Genomic DNA, 21596 nt, shown 5'->3' on the forward strand with positions numbered 1-21596 from the left:
ACTTAAGAACATTTGTCGACGACGACAATTACGATCATGAGGATTAGGGGGGGGGGGGAAGAAAAAGATCATGATGATACTAGTTATGATGAAAGAGAAGACGACAACGACTAATAAGTTTTACTAATAATAACATATAATTGATACTCTCTGTTACCCTTAGCACAATAAGACCACTATCCATGTGCTTATTATCCACCTTTGCTTTCAGGTTTGATACAGTTTATCTCCGCTCTAGTTAACGGGCTCACCATCGGACCGGCGGCAGTACAGGTCGGGTGGGTCCGGTTCGCCACGGGTGTCTCCAACAGGTTCTTTCTGAACACGTACACCACGGCGGATGCCATTGTCAAGGACATAGATGGACTCAGGTAAGAACGACTGATGACCGGCACGTATACAAACAAACGGCATGTCTCTAATACGAACGCTGTAATTTAAATGAGTCTCGCTCTCGGAAAAGAGGGCTAAACTCATGTGCTGAAAGTGTCGCCCAGATAAGCCTTTTCAGTCATAACTAGCTAACCAGGGACGTGACTTTCTGGAAAAACTTGATTTTCGGTAAGTAGATACTTCCTTGTCACCAAAAATACCATAAACGTGGAACTTGTCGTCCTTGATAAGCCTGTGCGAACGAACATTTACGCATATGCACAAGACCCCGTTTTCCAAGAACAAGGCGTAAGTTGATCGTAGCTTCACCTCATCAATCATGTGTCACATTTTGTGTATTTATGTGCATGGGGGCCATATCGGCAGCCCCTTCTCGACGCATTAATGTTTTAAACTGCGAACCATGTGGTACTTTGACGTAGCAGCACTTTCAAAATTACTACTTTACTAACATAATGTTTAAAACTTTTATTTAAGGTATATTAAAACATTTAAACGTTTTAACTCTTTAAACTCTTAAATCTCAATGACTCTTATAACTATAGATGCCCAGTATATATAGTAATTGCAGGTGTTGAGCTTAATTCCGACTGCAATTCTCTGAGAATTGCTCATATGTTGCTTGTTTTAAGTGCCCATCGTGTGGTTTGTGTAAAGTGTGAATTGTGTAATGTCTTAATTAAAATTAACTGTTATTTTACACTTTCTTAGTACTTTGGACCAAGAGATTGACAAAAATAATTAATGTTTACCAATAGCTATTTGACGTTCACACACATCCTCCGTTGCTGACTGCAACAACACAGGCATGGTGTCTTCGTATACTCGAAGATGTTTGTCACGTTCAAAGATTTAATATTTGACTTTTTTCTCTCTTCACTTAACATATGCCAACAGAAACAAGATGTGTTTGTGAAACACTATGTATCTCCATATATTTTACCTTTGACCTTGAAGGGTGACATTAACCTTGACCTTTCACCACTCAAAATGTGCAGCTACATGAGATACACATGTATGCCAAATATCAAGTTTCTATCTTCAATATTGCTAAAGTTATGGCCAATGTTAAAGTTTGACGCAAACAAACCAATAAACCAACAAACCAACAAACCATCAGACAGGGCAAAAACAATATTTCCCACAGTATAGACTGGGGGACATAAAAAAATATCGAATTCTGTGAGCACTTAAAAGCGAAAATTACTTGTCTTACATAATACTAAATGTAGTTACGTTACACAAACGGTTAACAATTAATTTAGGGAAACCAAACTTTGTTAAACACTTATTTAAAAAAAGGTTTTTGTGTTGTTTTTTCTTTTTTTATTAGACACAATGGAAAAGATTTCCCGATGCACTCGCTCCTTTGAAATAATATACATATTTTCCCTATTTTTCAGGCTTTTTTTCTACAAAACATTAGACGCGTGCATTGTCGGACTTAAATTTACACAAGCCATTTTTTTACCATCTGAAGAAGGATCTCACAAGAGTGAAAGTTGAATGAGAGTTTAGTGAACAAATTGTAAGAATTTAGTATGAATTTAGTGAGAAATTAGTGAGAAATTAGTGAGAATTTGATGAGAATAAAGTGAGTTTTGAGGTTTGATTCGTTCTGTGAATTTGTTATCATGACCAGTTTTCAATACAAGCAATAAGATCATACATATCTGCATTACGCAAGCAACCACAGTTTTTCCAACTCAATTTATTATCCCCCGCCATAGGCGGAGGGATATTGTTTTGGCGTTGTCCGTCCGTCCGTCTTTCCGTCCGTTCGTCTTTCCGTCCGTCCTTCCAGCACGATTGTGTCCGGAGCCATATCTTGGAAGTGCTTTGGCGGATTTCATTTTAACTTGGTTTGAGTATATATATGGATAAGAGGATGATGCACGCCAAATGGCATTGTACACCGTTTGTTAATAACGGAGTTATGGCCCTTTGTATCTTGAAAACATGCTTTTTAACATAAGCTTAGAGCTTAATCTCCATTAACACATGAGCCAAAGCCATGCAACTTGCCATAGTTGCTCTCAATCATCTGGGGATGCTTCACATGTTACTCCCATAATCCTAGTCCCTAGTCCCACAAATTTGACGAATAAGTAATTATTTAGTCATTCCTTTCCTATGCATCAAGGGATTCTGTAATACTGTCCACAATTGTTCTCCATTATCTAGCTGAGTGTCAAATATAAGATCTAGGTTGTTAGGGTCATGGTCAATGTCGCACACAAAGGTCAAAATCACACATTTTGATTAAATATGCCTTATTTGGTAAAGAGTCTACCATACTTAAATGGATTTTCAAAATGTCATGATGTAATTGTTCTCAATTATCAGGCGGTGGTCTGCATTTTATTGTCTGCAAACCAATCACAGGTACAAATGAGTTAAAAAAATAATTGACAAAAGGCACAACCCTTCACTTATACCTTTTCATTTAGTTCTACACCCGTCCATAAACAAAATTTATTTGGCTGGGGGATATCAATTCAACGAATGTGCTTGTTTCATTTAAATGTGACAACTGTGATAGGTGTGTTCTTTAAAGTTTGGTGAAACAATGTCGTTTATAAACACACGTGTGCATTCGTGCATCGTTTACACAGGATTACAGGTGGCGGCACGAACATCAAAGGGGCCTTTCAGGGAGCACGTGTCGCGCAGTTCGTCGCCTCAAAAGGGGCCCGACCAGGGGCCCAGAAGGTGCTCGTGCTCGTGACGTACGGGGCGCAGGAAGGTTTGCAACCGGTGGCGCAGGTGGGTTGGTGTAATTGAGCCGCGCATTGGGAAAACTGGACTTATTTTTTTGTGCGTAAAGTGACGTTCAAGATTAGTCTGCGCAGCAGCCCACACTGGATTTTCGTTTATAAGAGACTTCTTTTAATCGAAATATCCCATAAAAGCGGAAAAAGTCGTCCCTGAACTGCCTATGCGGACTGCAAAAACTAATCTAGTAAGTTTCTTTACGCACATGCAGTTTGTGGAAGATTTTCACAGTTAAAGTTTTTATATTTTTATCGAACCAGTTAACCGAATACGCGCTCTGTATCGAATTAAGTATATGTAGAGGATTTATGGATTCAGCATAAACGTCTGTCTGTCCCTCTGTCTGTCAGTCAAACATACTTCAGTTTATTTGTATCCTTCTTCAAAATTATCTCAATGCCCCCCTCCCTCCTTCTCTCCATAAATATTTATAACTGCATGATTATTACAAGTTGTTAATTTTACTAAATACAGTCTCAGGGCGTTTTTGTCACAACTGTAAAAGCTGCTGTTTAAACTGTCAACAACCACTAACTATGTTTGATGTTTATCACTGCCGAAACATATACCAAGAATATATATATATACCACATGGTTTCGCACAGCTCATCAGCACATTTACAATATACACAATAACGTCAAATTGTCAGAGTAACAAAGTCAAATAACGTTACTTATATTATGACGTCAAACGTCAAATTATTACAATTAATTTAATAAGGGCTTAAATAAATCAATACAAAAAATGTTCTTTTGCTAACCTAGTTGAAACAGTGTCCGAATATAACTTATAAAATGGAAATATTTTAAATTTCGGCTCCATTTCAGAACATTCATCAAGATGTTTGCTTAATGGCATTTGTCTTGTTGAGGGATCGCGCATTCGTAATTCATGAACAGTTTACGTAGTTTATCTCCAGTTTGTCCCATGTAATATTTATTGCAACCACTACTACTAAGACATAAATAACATTTTTAACATCGCATGACATTTATGTTTTTATTTTAAATATTTTACCATTTAAATTGAAGTTGTCGCCTTCTATAATGTAACCACACATGCAGCATCTTGGAGCGTAACATTTTTTTCACAGTGGATTGTTCTGTGTTAAAATTAGATTTTGTTACTATCTGCTGTAAATTAGATGATTGTTTTTACACTTTATTATGTTTGCATTTTGTAAAATTTGGTTCATACTTGGGTTAGTTTTTAAAAAGTCAACATTAGTTTTCAGTACAACGAAAACTTCTTTATTTTGAGGATTATATGTAGAAATGAATGGTATAACATATGTATTTTCCGCAAGTTTTTCTTTTAGGAAAATTTCACGCGGAACCGAAAGAGCCTTTTGGATTCCTTGTTTAATGACATATTTAGCGTATTCTCTTTATGAAAGTGATTGTTCAGGCTTATTTATACGTTTCACTTTAAGTTCATGATCGGAGACAATAGTGCAAATTCTTTTAGCCAGCGTGTACGGAATGTTTATTTTTGTATGTTTATTATGGCATGATTTAAAGCCGAGATACTGACTGGAATCCGTACTTTTGTTGTATGTATCCGTGATAATATGTGTTTATTTTTTAATAACAATTATGTCAAGAAAAGGTTATTTGCAGTTGTTTATTTCTATTGTAAATTTAATATAAGGGTGCAAATTATTAAGTATACTATGAGAAGAGTGTATTTCATTTTATTTTTAAACCAGAATAAAAAGCAGTCATCTAAATACCTTTTCCAAAATGGTTTAAAAACTGAAACCAAATGTTCGTCATATGTTATTTTGATTTGATAATACAAGTTCTGTTCTAAATACACCATTACTAAATTTGCATATGTAGTGTATACCTTAGTACCGATAGTCGTTCCTTTTATTTGGTTTTAAAATCTGTCATGGAAGCGAAAATTGTTGTTTTCAAGACCTTCCTTAATAAAAAGCTTTGAAATCCACATTAATCCACATCAATCTCTTAAATTTTAAATGGAAAACAAAATCATTCTATGGATTCCCAAAAATACACAAAAGCAAAATCACCCAGGACGTAGTTAAGAAATCTAACTCAGAATATATTGAACTTTTAGACCCAGAAGACTTTACTTTCAGATCTATTGTTGCGGGACAAAGTTGTGAAACTAATAGACTAAGTAATTAATTATATATTCTACTAAATCCTTTTGTTCAGCATAAAGACAGTAATGTAAAATATAAAATACATTTTATTCAACAATAACCTAAGAAAGTACCAGAATAAACTATTTTAACATCGTTTGATGTTATAAATCTATGCACAAACATACAACACATGTTACATGTAGGATTAGACGCAGTAGATTATTGGTTGATTAAATATCCTACTCTAGTAAACAAGCGTTTGTCAAAGCTTTTTATTATGGTTTTTGTTGTACTGAACAATACTTTTGACATGTTGAAAACTACCCCAAGGATGAACCAAATTTTACAAAATGCAAAAACAATAAAGTGTAAAAAAAAAACAATTAGCCCTGATGAGCTGTGCGAAACCGGTCGGCATATTTTAATACAGGTTTTCTCATACCCATGCGGCGTTTGTTTACTTTTTCAATATATTGATAACTTAGTCCTGATTCACTTTACATTTGAACATTATATATATATATATATATATATATATATATATATATATATATATATATATATATATATATATATATATATATATATATATATATATATATAATATCGATGGTAGTTTATGTTAATTATTTAATAATTAAAATGACATGCTAATCAGGGACGACACTAATGTTCACAACTTATTCATAAAGCCGACCAACGGCGCGTCGTGGGTCATCACTGTGTTGATTTGACAAGATTCTACGGGCCACGTTATTATTGTATACATTTCTTATGAATGATGGATATTCTGTAGAGTCTATTGTTTTAAAAGTGATTTCACGTCGAGCCACATTCAACGGTGCTAACTAGTATTTCATACATAATTTAAATACTTGCCATTTCCTACCTCTAACTACAACATTCTTATTTTTTAAAGTTGTTTCCATGACACGAGCATCATTGTTGCTCTGTTTTATACAAACTCTAAAGGGCGTTGATAGGGTCTTAATCTTTTTTATTATCATTAATGGTTTATGAATATAAACCCCGATCAATTAAGCCACGGTCCGAAAAAACTGGGCTCAATTCATGTTTGTAAAGTGTCAACCCAGATTATCATGTGTAGTCCGCACAGGCTAATCTGGTACGCCATTTTCTGCTTTTATGAATTTTTGTTTGTTTAAATGAAGTCTCCTCTTAGCGAAAATCCAGTTGAGGCGGGAGATGTCTTCACTTATAAGCCTGTGCGAAATGCACAGGTAAATCTGAAACGACACTAATGCAAACGCATTAAGCCCCGTTTTCCCAGAATGCGGCTCAAATGAGCTTGTTTTCGCAGATTCTGCGCAGCTCTGGTATTAAGATCATCACCTTGGGGATTACACCCAACGTCGACAGAGCACTGCTGACTAATATATCCGACACGTTCTTCTTCATTAAGGCATTCAGCAACCTGTCTTCCGTCCAGCAAGCACTCTTATCGGCCACCTGCGAAGGTGATTAATTTGGAATCAGCTAAAATGGTTGAACTTTACTTATCAGTGACTATTCCCAGATTTTTAATAAACACTGTTAACTATGTGCAATGCAAAATCAAAAAAATTTAGATCTTTAAGAAAGACTGACTTCATTGTTTCGCTTTTTATACAAAGTATCTTCTATGTTATATCGCATTTAAATTTTCGTATTTGAAATTTAATGTAATGGTCTATTTTCTTCTTTGTGTTCTCAAGTTGTTGTATTTGTCTGGGGTTTTGAGAGTTTTCTTCATCTCCTTTGTTGTCTTTAATTGTAAGTGATTATTTTTTTTAGTAGTATGCAACTTTAAGATGGCTGTTATCGTCTGCATGGCCTTTTACTTTGAGTTGGTCTTTATCAATGTTATGGTCTCAAAATTAAGTTCTTCTGTTTGTAAGTGATGGCCTTTATTTTGAGTCATTCTTTATATTTTGTTAGTCTTTAACGTTTTTCTGCTCCTAATATTTATGGGTTCCTAACTCTTAATTGTTTTTTTTTTATTTTCTTGTCGTTCTCTTACATTCAGTTTGCTTTTACCCTCATGGTGGCATTTACCATTTAAATGGTCTTTATCTTCATGGTTATTTTCACTTAATCTTTATCTTTATTTATATTTTCTTGGTTGCTGTTATATTATAAAATGATATTAATTTCCGCATGGCATTTTATTCTAAAATGGTCTGTATCTTACATGTATACATGGCCTTTAACTGTGAGTTGGTCTTTATCTTCTTGGCGGTCTTTAACTTTCAGTTGGTCTTTATATCCTTGTTGGTCTTTGACTTTGATTTGGTCATTAATTCCTTGTTGGTCTTAAACTTTGAGTTTGTGTTTATACCATTGGTGGCCATTTACTATAAGTAAGTTGCTATATGTTTATTGGCCTTTAACGTTTAAATGGTCTTTATATTCAAGCAACTAAAGAGCCTCCCCTTCCGTGTAGTTACGGTCCATGTCTACATAACGGCACGTGTACTGACTTAGGGACCAGTGATTTCTCGTGTTCATGTACGGAGCTATATACCGGGTCCAACTGCGAAACAGGTAAGGGAACGCGGATAGTCTATTAAATAGTTGTTTTTAGCCTATTTGCAACGCAAATATGCTTTTGTTATACCAAATATCGAAATCACATGGGGAAATGGTTGACTTTTTTGAAGCCTTACCTGATTTGGGGCAGACGAAATAGATATTAAATATAGTATTTGGTAATTCTTACAATTTTTTATTAAGAAACTTTTTTTCTAACATTTTCTTCCAAGAATATTGCTTACTCCGTGTTTAGGAAATTTTTCTAAGACCGTTTTACGTGAAAAAAACGTTCTTAGAAACTAAAACATATTTCGTTCGTAAAAACAATCTGTTCTTGTTGATAGTGACCTCACAACTACTTTCAATTTCCTGTGTTTACATCTGAGAGAGTTCAAATCTATAAATAACTAACTAAATTCATTAGGCCCTGGTTTATGGATATGAAAAATTTCATTGGATAATTATAAAAAGAAATTTACATATGCTTAAAAGAATGTCGGGCAAAAAGCACTTTCATTCTTTGAAAATGTGTAAGAAAAAATGCGGAGTACGATCAATGTTTTCTGATTATTCTGACATGGATTCTGACCTGCCTTTTTATGGATTTGATGAGGTAGAGTTTGAAAGTAATAGAGATGTGTTAATTGAAATTAAAATAATTTACTTTGATCCAGAAATTGACCGATTTAAATCAATTTGATGTAGAGAATGTGTGGACATAGGAGTCCCCCATTAACAGGTCGTACAAAGTTGAACGTTGAAATGGAATGGCAGGAACCAATAAACTTCTTGAAACTGTTAATTTATGATGACTTGATTGATTACTTTGTGTTATTTAACTATGCTTCTGCAAAGTTAAATGGCCCATTAAAACAACACTGAAGATTAAGAAAATGGGAACAGGTAACATTTGCTGGAAATTGGAATGCTGACAATGGCAATATACATATAGGGCTGTTATACAGGTCAGATTTTTTTAAATCTCTGCTAATAGTTAGATTTTAAATGATTATTTTTTCTTTCAAACTAAAAATTGTAACAACATATAAATTGATTCAATATTAAATTGCTTTAAAATGTACTGAAACTAAAGGTTACTGAAGATTACTTGTTCTCTTACAAGCGTTATTACTTAATACACATTTTCAGATAAAAAAAACAACACAAAATCAAAATGTTAAAACTACCATCATAATTTACAATCAATGACAAATAAGAAAAATATAGGTTTTATAAACTTATGTCTTATAATAAATGAAATGCATCCTTTTGAAATAGACCACCCTTATCAGCCTCAGACTTTCAACGCCATTGGTGCTCTCGTTCATTCAGTGAACAGTCCGATCCCGTAACATTTACTTCAGCAGCTACTTCCCTGTACGGTATCTTGCAAATAGGCTTTCAACGCCATCGGCGCTCTTGTTCGGCGTAGGTGTTTATACGAGCTTTCCGCCTTAAAATACCTTTTACATAACGGCAGTAGACCCGAATAAATACACCTAATTTATTCCTTTGGCTGATTTCAGCATAATCCCCATGAACATTGGCAACATAACCGCGTCCTTGTAGTATATGATGTAACACTTTTCAAATGCGGACTACTCTCTGCATTTTCATACGAAACAATGGCACACATATTGGTCAAGTAACAATTACGCATTGCCGGTAAATTCCATCCCTAACACTTTAAAGGTCAGTCATGGAGCAGTTAATCGTCAGGGGAAGACGGACTGTACTATAAATAAACGCCTAATGTTGATAACACAGTATTGCTTTTAAAGTATCAAATAACACAAATTTAAGGGAATGACAATAATGAAAACATATATCGGTTAATGTCATGCGTCTTGTAGTGTGAGCCAAAACTACCGAAATAGTATAGTGTCCTTGATAGAAGGAAAATCGTTAAATCATCTAGCCACACATGTATGACATATGCAAAACAGAAAAGGCTACCGAAAAAAATTGTTACAAAAAATTACAAATAACACTGTGTGACTTCAATTTTCGATATTCAAGTATCGTGGTTGATTGTGCCATTTTCAAGACGCAATGAGAATTTAAAGACCCGCGTCAAGCGAAATTAGGTCTTATGCAATATGCTGCCAGTGTCGCTCCGGCCCAGCCGGCAAATCCGCGCAGTCTTGTCAGGATATACATGCTGAATAGGCTTCTCCTGAGATACCACGAAATCTTGCGTATTTTTTATAACGGAAAGCGTAGCCCATGATCAGACTGCGCAAGCGCGCAGGCTGGGCTTGAACAACGCTGCTCGCATATGATATAAGACCAAATTTAGCATCACGCGGATGTAACAGTGTTATTTGAATGTGTGGAAAGAAAACTGAGTCTTAATCAAATAGCAACATACCATATGTTTCGATGACGAAGAAATAAATTCATAATAATTCATGTGAGGACACTTATGATGTGATTTGACGTGGAAAACTTTGTATCTACGAATATTATAATATGGTTTAATGTAAGTGCACTTTATAACAAATATATAAGGCAGTGGACATGCGACTATTAAGTGAAAAAAAGAACACAACAATACGACCTTTATTTTAAATTTACTAACTTAGAAAGGTCAATATTCTACCTTTATTTCAAAGTCAGGATATACGCCGAATATTTTTTTTAAAGATATGTCTTGTAAGACTTGTCTTCCACGCTGCCGTTCATAAGTAGTTAGAAGGTGTAATCCCCGTCTAAATAGACATAACGATGAGAACAATTATCAATATCAATATCCATTTTTAATTAGAATAGATATCAGACTTAAGTGTCGTTCTTGATGGTCTTATTTTCTTCAAATTTTTAATTAAAACAATTTTTTGACCGCAAATATTAAACACATGCAATCACTTTTTTGACAATTTTACTAAAATCGCAAAATTAATTCTGTAATAATAATACACATTTTAAAATCTTACATCACGCGTATTTTATTTTTTATTTTTAGAATTCGACCCCTGTAGTTCAGATCCTTGCCTAAACAACGGCATGTGCACTTGGCACGAAGCTCTAAATTACACGTGCGTTTGTACTCAAGGATATGTCGGCGATCACTGTGAAACTGGTAAACAGGCGTTCATATTGCATTTTTTCAACTTGTTTGGAAATTTACATGATTATATAAATGACTTCTACGATATTTAATTGCAGGAAAAGAAGATCAGTTAATATTACAACAATACTTTCCATTGCCATAATTTGGGGTGGCAATGCTAACTGACGTGCAAAAAGTATTATGTTATATTAAATTGTTGTAGGTATCACGTCTTTAAAATGTACAAGTAGACCGGAAAATGCGAGTTTATGAATTGGTAGGCATTTGCTCATACCTGAGTCCATTATAGATTTCGGCACAAGCCAATAAGGCCAGTTGAATGTAAAACCTCCATGACTTGAACAACATCATTTTGAATTGTTGCGCCTTTGATAATTTTAATACCCCGCAAATCTAAACCAAAGATCTATCCATAAAAAACTTGTTTATTGATTGATCTTTGTCTAAACACATACATTTTCTATCCATTAGAATGTCTGTTATGTAAGTTAATAATGTTATCTATGTTAGAAGAAACCATGTTTTTGTATCACTAGATATAGACGAATGTTTGATTGGTACAAGCGGATGCGAACAACAATGTCATAACAGCCTCGGAAGTGTTGAATGCGCATGCGGCAGCGGATATATGCTAACATCAGACGGGAAATCTTGCAACGGTACATCATACGATAATGCAAATATTTTCGGGGCAAAAGCAGTTTATCTTTCAATATAATAGCAATAAGTATTGGAAAACCTTTTCCGGTTTGTTTTAAGTATTGTGTTTCTATTTCGAGTAACTGAAATAAATGCATTTCGCAGAGGTCTTAAATATTAACCATTTGCATAGGCTATTCCAAGGTCATGCAAACACGCATATACTGTCTATATTCATTGAATTAAAAAAAATGCGCAATTCTATATTAAGTATAGACACGAACAAAATGTTGACATATTAATATTCGAACATAAATAAAAGGTTACACATCTTAAAACTTTGTGGTTAATGTCTTTCAGACACAAAAGTGACACACATACTGATAACGAGTATGAGGTTGACAATACGAAAATGTTAAAAATCATCAATAGTGGAAAGCATAAGATGTTTACCAGAATCGCATAATGCCCATGTTGATGATTCAAAAAACGCGTATGTAATACTTGTAGATATTAACGAGTGCAGTATCGGGTCGGACCAATGTCAGCAGGTCTGCTTCAACACAGACGGCAGTTACTCCTGCTTCTGCAATGCGGGTTACACCAAGAACACAGACGGATTGTCGTGTGACGGTGAATATATAAAACATAGACAAATCAATATTTATATCTCTTAACATGAGTGAATGTTTGTATATTTCGTTGTTTCGAAGCTTGTTGCTGAATTATGTGAGGACCCAAAGTGTGTCCCAGCACTCCTACCTAATTAACTAACTAGCTAGAAATGTTGGACCAATTTTGAATTTTAGCAGCACTTTCCAGCTATTTGTTTTTTTATTGATGTTGGTGCGTTTTGTGCAGTCGGTGGGGGAGGGGGGGGGACCAACTGCGCCGGACTGGGGATCGAACCGGGTCGCCTAGGCGATACGCGCATTTATCGGCCCCTTCGCTAACTGTACAACCATTTCGAACATGAAAACGAGCTTTGATTCTTTTTATCTAGATATGGACGAATGTTCCAAAGGACTGCATAACTGCAGCGATATTTGCAACAACATGCCGGGTGGATTCCGCTGTGCATGCAAATCCGGATATACACTCACGTCAGATAACGCATCATGCAGTGGTAAGCATATGCAATCAATTTTGTATGTACAAGGAGAGATATAACATTTAAATAATTGAAGGTCATAGGTTTTCACATTTCAATGTTTTTACATCATTTAAGTTCGTCATACTAGTTTATTATATTATAGTCGCTATATAACTTGAAATAGCATCGTGCAATGTGACTTAATTAAAACGCTTATTAAATGGTTTACTATATAACTGTTATTTTATTGCGTGACTTGTTTGTAGATACCGACGAATGTACCGCCGGCACCGACCTCTGTCAGCAGGAGTGTCATAACACCGTCGGCAGCTACAACTGTTCCTGTTACAAAGGCTACACGATAGGCGCAGGTGGCTACAGCTGTGAAGGTAAGAATGTTATCAGTATATACAATATTATGTAGAGGCGGTTGAAGCTGGTATGTTCATCAAAAGAAATTGGCGTTCTTAGAAATGTTGTCAGTATTCAGACTTTAACATTAAATCCCGCTACAAAGACAAGCAATGCGTGCATTGATGCAGAAGTGAATAAAGGCATTTTGATCTAGATGTACTAAATGAAACAGTGTAATAAACCAATATTCGTCATTCACTCCACAGTTGTTCTAACCCAACTAATGAACGTTGTAGAAATCATTTTGGAAATCATTGTGGAACAATCACACACACATTGCACCAGTAAATGTCGGCTTTAGCATTATTATTGTCTTAAGATGTTAATTCGTTAATTTTTACAACGTAAAACATCTTAGAACTTGGTGGTTGATGCCTTTCAGACACGAACGAATGTTGGCAGACCACGGCCGAATGTTTCCAGACCTGCACCAATACCCCCGGATCATACACGTGCTCCTGTCGCCAGGGCTACCAGCTACTTCCGGACAACGCCACGTGCGAAGGTAGTAACGTAACATTTAATATGACAGGAAAGTATTTGTTTCCGAACTGGTCATTTATGGTTACATATAGGCATATGGTTAATGTGTTTTTGTTGTTGTTTCCTTTTAATAATGTACATGCGTTTACCCTAACCCTAACCCTAACCCTAGTGAACATGCGTTTGTTTAGATATGTCACTGTATCCAAAATTCCCGGACAAGTTATATAGTCCGACTGGAATCCTACCCATTCCATTATCTTCGGATTTATTATTAGCTCTGACAAATATCTTTTGTACCTCAATAATCACATGGCTAATGGTAGAATCGACAATTAATGGAGATGATGATAATTGTGCACGTTTTCGGGGCCATTATAATGACGCAGACGATAATTAGAAGAATTAGGATGACAATAAGAACATTATCATCATGGCCAAGAATGGGATGTTGACCAGAAAAGGATGGTGATGCCCATGTTGATGATTCAAAGCATCTTGTATGACTTTTATTCAGATATAAACGAGTGCAGTATCGGGTCGGACCAATGTCAGCAGGTCTGCTTCAACATGGACGGCAGCTATTCCTGCTTCTGCAACGCGGGCTACATCAAGAACACAGACGGATTGTCGTGTGACGGTGAGCATAATAATAATTGTTCAGATATCGGTGTCAATATATACCTGCATTGGCCATTTCATGCCGACGACCTTAGATAAGCTAACGGGAATATGCGTCTGTTGTAAAATTGTCCATGGTACCAGCTGTTTTATTCCATTTGTCATGTAAATGAATAAATCTTGTCCAAGTGAGACGCTTTGAGCACTGACCGCATTGTTTAAAGTTCAACCAAGGAAACAATCTTTGAACATGAGTGTGTGAGCATGTCATAGTTGATGAAATCCTTCAGCGCATGAGGCTGAATGATTTTTGAGTCTGGAATGTCCAAACCAAAAATGCTTATATGCGCCGAGAGCTGGGATTGAACGCGGGTTGCCTAGGTGAGAAGCGCGCGTACGAACCCCTTCGCTAGCCGGATAGCCTATTTGAACATGAATAATTTCTTTGTGTTTTTTTTAAATATCTAGATGTGGACGAATGCTCCAAAGAAATGCATAACTGCAGTGATATTTGTAGCAACACACCGGGCGGATTCCGTTGCACCTGCAAATCCGGATATACACTCAAGTCAGATAACTCCTCGTGTAGTGGTAGGTATATACACTCAATTTTAAATGAACAGGTATAAATTCATTGAAAGTCATATGTACAGTCAGTTCTTCTTGTGATTATCTGTTAAAAGTTTTGTATGAACAAGGAGATAATATTTATTGACTAATTGAAGGTCATCAGTTGTACCTTTTTATATTTATTTGCAGTGCATACACATATGTGCTTGGTACTAGTATATTCGCAATATAAATATGAATTACATTGTGTAACGTGACTAGATTTGTCGCTAGTATAAGAAACGCCTATTTTTTTACATACTAGTATAACCGTTGCTTTTAAGATTTATTCCGTGACACATTTCCAGACACCGACGAATGTATCGCCGGCATCGACCTCTGTCAGCACGAGTGTCACAACACCGTCGGCAGCTACAACTGTTCCTGTTACCATGGTTTCGCACTAGGCATGGATGGCCAAGTCTGTGAAGGTCAGTTTACACACAGCCTTGCCCTTTGTAGTTCTTAAACAATGTCAATATTGGGACCAAAATTCCAAATCCATTGACGTGTTTCGATGAACTAAATAAAATAGGAAATGGAAAAGTCTTTGTCGTGTTCACAATTGTCTAAGCACCATAAATGAAGATTATTATGGGGAAAACAACAATCACACGATTAATTATCAAGTGTACATCGGTTTTAACATTATTATTATCTTAACAGATGTAGACGAATGTCAGGGTAAGACAGACAACTGTCGTCAAATCTGCACGAACACAATCGGCTCCTTCCAGTGCTCGTGCAACGCAGGTTATACGCTGAATCAAGACAGCTCCACGTGCAGTGGTATGTTTGTATCAGTGTCGGTTTTCGAATTCCGTACACAAATCTTTCGAATTACCATTCATATTTTTGTACGCTTTGTTGATTGAAAAGAAATCGCATTGCCTACCACCATGTGCTTTTTATCATTTCCTTGTCACGAGCAATGCAAATGGAAACACACAACAACGTAGGATACTAGTATATAAAGTATGGCTATATGGATTACATCTGCCATCCTCATGCGTTTGCTATGATGACAGTGATTTTAAAAGATTTATGTCAGGAACCAGTCAAATCGGTCAGCTATGGAATCAATCAAACAAAGAGTTTGTGCAATGCAAAAAGGGTTCAAGGATCTACCACGAGTAAAATGTCCGCCAATAAACAAAGCAGCCTTCGCGCTAGAGATACTTAATAGTATATTGCTATCTAAGTTACTTTAAGTTTGAAATTTACAAGTGATAGAGCAAGACGAATGACCAACGTGTTTATTTTACTATAGACATCTAACGGGTTCGTACTTCTCTGATGATGCATTAATGTAGACTGTTTCGTTGCTAAATCTAAAATTCCATCCAAGTTGTTGTCAATTAATTACTTGTCATTGACACTCAAATTTACACTTTTCCAACTTTGCCAAGTGTAATATTTGTGTAGACTAAATGCGAGATTCCAATGCTGACAGTAGCTGCCGGTATTTCACAATAGACACGAATAGACTAGACATAGTTTTGCCACGTGAGTTTCATGACGGGCGAAGTTGTTACAACGCTTCTCGTCAAATAGTCATTTTCAATTGAAAATCGCGAAATAAAATACGATCTTATACCGAAATCAACAAATATCATATTTGTGTACGAGGAACTCCGGTGGACACGTACGAGTATATGATGTATTTCTTTCAGATACGGATGAGTGTTTCCTGCGTACCCACGACTGCGCGCAGACTTGCACGAACGTGGTGGCTTCATACACGTGCAGTTGTGTTGAAGGATACGAGGCACGTGACGCGGGTCGCATTTGCATAGGTGAATACGAGAACGGAACCTATAAATACAAGTTTTAGAATCTTGTTTTCAAATGCACGAATTATAAATGTGCAAGTATGTGTATTTGTCTCTTTGTGCGTCATGTGATGTGATTTCCAACAACAATCGTTTTAACCAAGTAAGAGAATCCGCACATAAGCTTCATTATTTTATACCGTGTTTTAAGTCCTTTAAGTGTTCTCACCAATCAAGAGCGTTTATTCCAGGCTTATTCCAATAAAATCATTATGAATACCCTTGTGTAAATGTCATTCAAGAAGTGTTAATTTATTGTTAGTTTTTTTATAATTATTAATTTTGTTAACTAAAACACGTTAATTGTACGCACAAAAATCAAGTGAAAGGACTGTTTTTTTAATATGACTTAATAATGTTTACTTATTCTCAGCGCCGACTCCGCCCCCCCCCCTTAAAAACTCATCATTAATTTAAAAAAAAGAACAAACAACAGCAACACACACAACTACTATAAACATACATACACATATGTCAGAACAGAGACACAATAAAAAAACGCAGAACTTTTATTGTAAATGGCTATTTTTTATTAAGATGTGAACGAATGCCTAGCTAATGCGGACGACTGCGCGCACGAGTGTACGAACACCAACGGAAGCTTCCGTTGCTCATGTAGAACCGGATATGCTCTTGCAATCGACGGGAAAAGTTGTGACGGTGAGTGCAACAAAGAAAACAGTTTTTATTACTATCCGTAATTAAAATAAGAAACAATACATGCGCGAGTATCATTTATAGAAACTTATATTTTGCCGTGGTTGAAAACCATCATTCGCTTATTACTTCTTGTGCAAATGACTTTTTCAAAGGAATTCTAGGAGCCCATCACACAGTTTTTGGGGCTATTTTGTCGCCGTTAATTTTCATTGGTTGTGCCTTCGTGCGTTATACATGTATTTCCAGTATTTCAAATTTATAAACAAATGTCACTCGACCTTCGAACACATGCAACGGAACACGAAAAACGGTAAAATGTTGTCGGCCTTTCATTTTTCAAATTTTTAATATTTTGAAAAGTACGCAAACAAATCGTTCAATTAAACCAATAAAACACTGATATTATATACCACTGCATGTCACAATTCGTTTATACAAAATTTGGATAATTATGCGTTTATACACAATATATTATTCTCGCTTTGTTTTAAAGGTGGTTTAATACGTCTGTGTAAATTGACGTCCCAGATTAGCCTATGCAGTCCGCACAGGCTAATCAGGGACGGCACTTTCCGCCTTAATTGGATTTTCGTTTATAAGAGAAATCCTTTAAACGAAGAATTCCATAAAAGCGGAAAGTGTCGTCCCTAATTAGCCTGTGCAGTCGGCAGAGGCTATACTGGGATGACACTTGACGCACATGCATTAACCAAATTTCTTAGAACGCGACTAATAATATTTACAGATGTTGACGAATGCGCCAGACAGACGCACGGCTGCGAACAGCAGTGCTCGAACACCGTCGGTAGCTTCGTCTGCTCGTGCCGCACAGGCTTCAGACTCCAGGCCGACAATAAAACATGCGCAGGTATTTCATTAACTTGTGATCCAGAAATATTTCTTTTTTATTTATTATTTTATTATTTTTATCTATTTAATATATTCTGATTCACCTAAAAACATGTGAACTTCTTATATCTTACAAATTTTGTGTGATATATAACACGAAGTCCCTGGAATTCATACAATTCCCTTAGCTGTGTTTGAGAAGATTATACTTGCTTCAAGTGTTTTCATATTATTAATGTTGTCAAACAACCTGATTCATTAACGTGTTAATGACGTTACGGTATATACGTACAGTTGTATCCTAATAGCGTCGGTCAGGATAATCTAATGTGCAAGTTTTATATGTGAGCAAGCATTTATCTTCCATGCAAGCATAATCTTTTCGGTCATCATCATCTTCCGAGCAACCATTACTTGTTCAGCCTATTATATCTTCTGAGCTTGCATTGTCTCCTGACGTTTCATTAAATGTTTAGTCAATATTATCTTCTGAGCCAGCATTGTTTCCTGAGGCACCATTAAATGTTCAGCCAATATTATCTTTGAGCCAGCATTGTTTTCTGAGCCACCATAAAGTTCACACCCATCAGTATCTATTGAGCCAATTATTGTTAGCCATTGTTGTCTTCTGTACCAGCTTTGTATTCCCAGTCAGCATTGCATTCTGATACAGCATTATCTTTTCAGCTAGCAGCATGTTCTCCGAAAACATTATCGTTTCAGTTAAAATTATCTTTAATGTATGCACGATGAGATATTGCTGAAGCAGAAGGCAATCTAACAAAACACTATAAGTTTCTGAATGATTTTTTTTGTCTGTGCAAACAAGGTTTTTTTAATCAGCTTTGTTAGGGTAAACCGTGACATCGGTGTTTTCTCGTTCGTTGCAGATATTGACGAGTGCGTAGCGGGCACGAACTTCTGTGCGCACAGGTGTTTTAACCGACCTGGCGGGTATCAATGCTCCTGCTTAACCGGATTTCAGCTACAAGCTGACGAACATAGCTGTACAGGTTCGAAACCTACGTTCGTTATTGACCTATTTATTTATTCAAAGGTTTTGATCATCACCTTTGTTGTTCGCCTGGTTTTGGGGATTTAATAGATAGATGTTCTAACCGTGTAATACTTGTATCAGTATCAGCAGACCGTTTATCAAAAAGAACTATACGCAATTTATTGTAAATGAGAATAATAAATATATCACAAACGTACGATCACGCTTTTTCGAAAACTTGAACATGTTAAACACAATTTACAGTTTAGCTGTAACACAGTCATTTCCAAGGGAAAAATCATTGTAATTCATTTTTAGTTGTACCAAAAATTTCAAGTAAGTTTGCTCTTAACTACGATAAGGCTGATAAAATAGACAACGACACAAATGCTTTATAATCGCTTAAACCGAATATATAAATAAATAAATAAATGTAACAAAAACATATTTTAAAAAGATATTCGGCCTCAATGCTTACTTTGAAATAAAGTTAGTGAATTTACTTTTTTAAATTATTAACTTAAAAAAAAGTTTAACTATTGTTTTTTTCATTTTTCAATTGTGCATATTCACCGCATGAGTTTCTTTCTTCACCATCGAAATATATCGTTATTTATATTTGAATAAAAACATGCAGTATTCTTTCTTCACTATCGAAATATATCGTATATTAATATTTGCTTTACACGCAGTTTTCTGTCTTCAACAGCGAAATATATCGTATGTTAATATTTGATTAACACGCAATGTTTTTTCTTCACGATCAAAATATATTTTACATTATTATTTAATTAACACGCAGCATTCTTTCAAAACATTCAAATCACAAATTTGCGCAGTCTGCTCAGAGGCTATGCTGACCGCTATAAAATCACTCAAGGTTGTATGGTCTCATAATGTATCTCCTGACCAGACTGCAAGATGCGCAGGCTGGGTAGGCTAATGCTATGATGGGGCGCATATGGCGAAAGACCCATTTTAGCATGACGCAGGTCTTTAAAAATCTAATGGCGTATTGTAAATGGCACATGTTCAGGGTGCAGAATAAACGGGTTTTTTAGGCGTTTACACACGGGCTGGACAGAACGTATTCACAACGTTAAGAACTTTATTGTTGCAGTTATCTCAAGTTATTAAAATACATTTGAAACATCTATTGTGCATAAAAGACAGTTTTTCTTGAAGTTTGTGCTGATATTTACAGGTATAAGAATAAATCTTTGAATACGTCTGAAATCGGTGACAAAATTTCACGTTGCGTGAGAAATAACCGTGTACAATGAATGCAGTAAAACTGGAATTTTTGAACAAGAACACATGCTTATTAAATAAAGTAATTCTGATGTATTTCACATTGCCATAAGCAGCATAAAAATCTGTCTTTTATGTTCTAGTTGAAATTCTTCAGATTTTTTTTTAAAGTTATTTAAATCACCTCTTACCGTCCTGTATAATTCCCTTAAAGTTAAAATGTGGAACCCCAAAAGTCACGCGATCCCGCACCCTGATTTTAGCACAATGCTGTTCGATATAAAATTGAATGCAAAATAGCAAATACAGCAAACTGGCAAATTAGGGTATCATTTTCAGGCGTTCAGGATTTCAAGACTTGCTGACCGAATACGGCAAGCATTTTGGTTAAATAATGAAACGATTTACCTCTCATCGTGACCCTATACTATTTCGGTAGTGTTTGTTTTCTCATCTTGAAAGCAAAACTGTGTTTATTGATAGTCAATTATGTCTTCCACTGACGATTTAGTGACCGATTACAGACCAAATTCTGCGAACTGCATTTTAACGCGTAGTTTTACCTGGGTCACAATTTGTGTCTATGTGTCGTTTGAACATGCAAAGAATAGTCCGGAATTCCTAACACTGAACAGTATAACATCATTTACACTGTGCACAGATACAGTGCTGTAGCCAAAGCTCAGAGAATTTCTCTCAAATCAGCCTACGAAATGTTCGAATGTATGCATTTGTGTCTGCTGGCGTTATGTAAAGGTCATTTAAGGTCTTACTGTAAATTTTGCATTTGTATATGGTGTCAAAAAGTTGTGTAAAGGAAATTTCCATCATGCAATGATATTCTTAGTGGTGAGTTAGGTATCCGATATTCCAACAATATTCATTTAATATGATAGTGAATGCAAATTTTATTTTATATTAACTGGTTCTCATTATCCCATTTTCATCATATTTTCTATGGTTTCAGAACGTCTAAAAAGGACATCCTGTTGTTATTTCGTTCAAGTTATCTCTATAACATAAATAGGATGATAAACAATGCACACACACATATCAAGCTGTGCGCTGAGACCCACTCTGTATACATTTGAATGTTTTTTTTTCAAACTTGCGATAAAAAAGCTATAACATAATTTTGTGTGTCTAAGTTTATGCAATACCGAACAACTTCAGTGCCTTCAGCGCTTTGATTAAAATAATTAAAAAGGACACCAAGTCTACATTTACACTGGGCCCTTAAATCCTTTGCACATTGTTTGCA

The 21596-nt window shown here is 35.7% G+C and overlaps 1 protein-coding gene across 1 annotated transcript in view; it reads left to right on the forward strand.

The window, feature by feature from the left end:
* Positions 1-21596, forward strand: part of LOC127842835 (fibrillin-3-like) — a 145606-nt gene that overhangs the window by 24283 nt on the left and 99727 nt on the right. Inside the window, exons 10-27 of the mRNA XM_052372586.1 lie at positions 212-371; positions 3009-3159; positions 6604-6760; positions 7698-7826; positions 10780-10896; positions 11424-11546; positions 12037-12159; positions 12530-12652; positions 12886-13008; positions 13416-13538; positions 14034-14156; positions 14606-14728; positions 15055-15177; positions 15413-15535; positions 16420-16542; positions 17116-17238; positions 17984-18106; positions 18978-19100. Coding sequence (XP_052228546.1) covers positions 212-371; positions 3009-3159; positions 6604-6760; positions 7698-7826; positions 10780-10896; positions 11424-11546; positions 12037-12159; positions 12530-12652; positions 12886-13008; positions 13416-13538; positions 14034-14156; positions 14606-14728; positions 15055-15177; positions 15413-15535; positions 16420-16542; positions 17116-17238; positions 17984-18106; positions 18978-19100 — 2313 coding nt within the window. The remainder of the gene's footprint in view (positions 1-211; positions 372-3008; positions 3160-6603; positions 6761-7697; positions 7827-10779; positions 10897-11423; positions 11547-12036; positions 12160-12529; positions 12653-12885; positions 13009-13415; positions 13539-14033; positions 14157-14605; positions 14729-15054; positions 15178-15412; positions 15536-16419; positions 16543-17115; positions 17239-17983; positions 18107-18977; positions 19101-21596) is intronic.

The sequence above is a fragment of the Dreissena polymorpha genome, chromosome 8 (assembly GCF_020536995.1).
Source record: "Dreissena polymorpha isolate Duluth1 chromosome 8, UMN_Dpol_1.0, whole genome shotgun sequence".
Classification (NCBI taxonomy): domain Eukaryota; kingdom Metazoa; phylum Mollusca; class Bivalvia; order Myida; family Dreissenidae; genus Dreissena; species Dreissena polymorpha.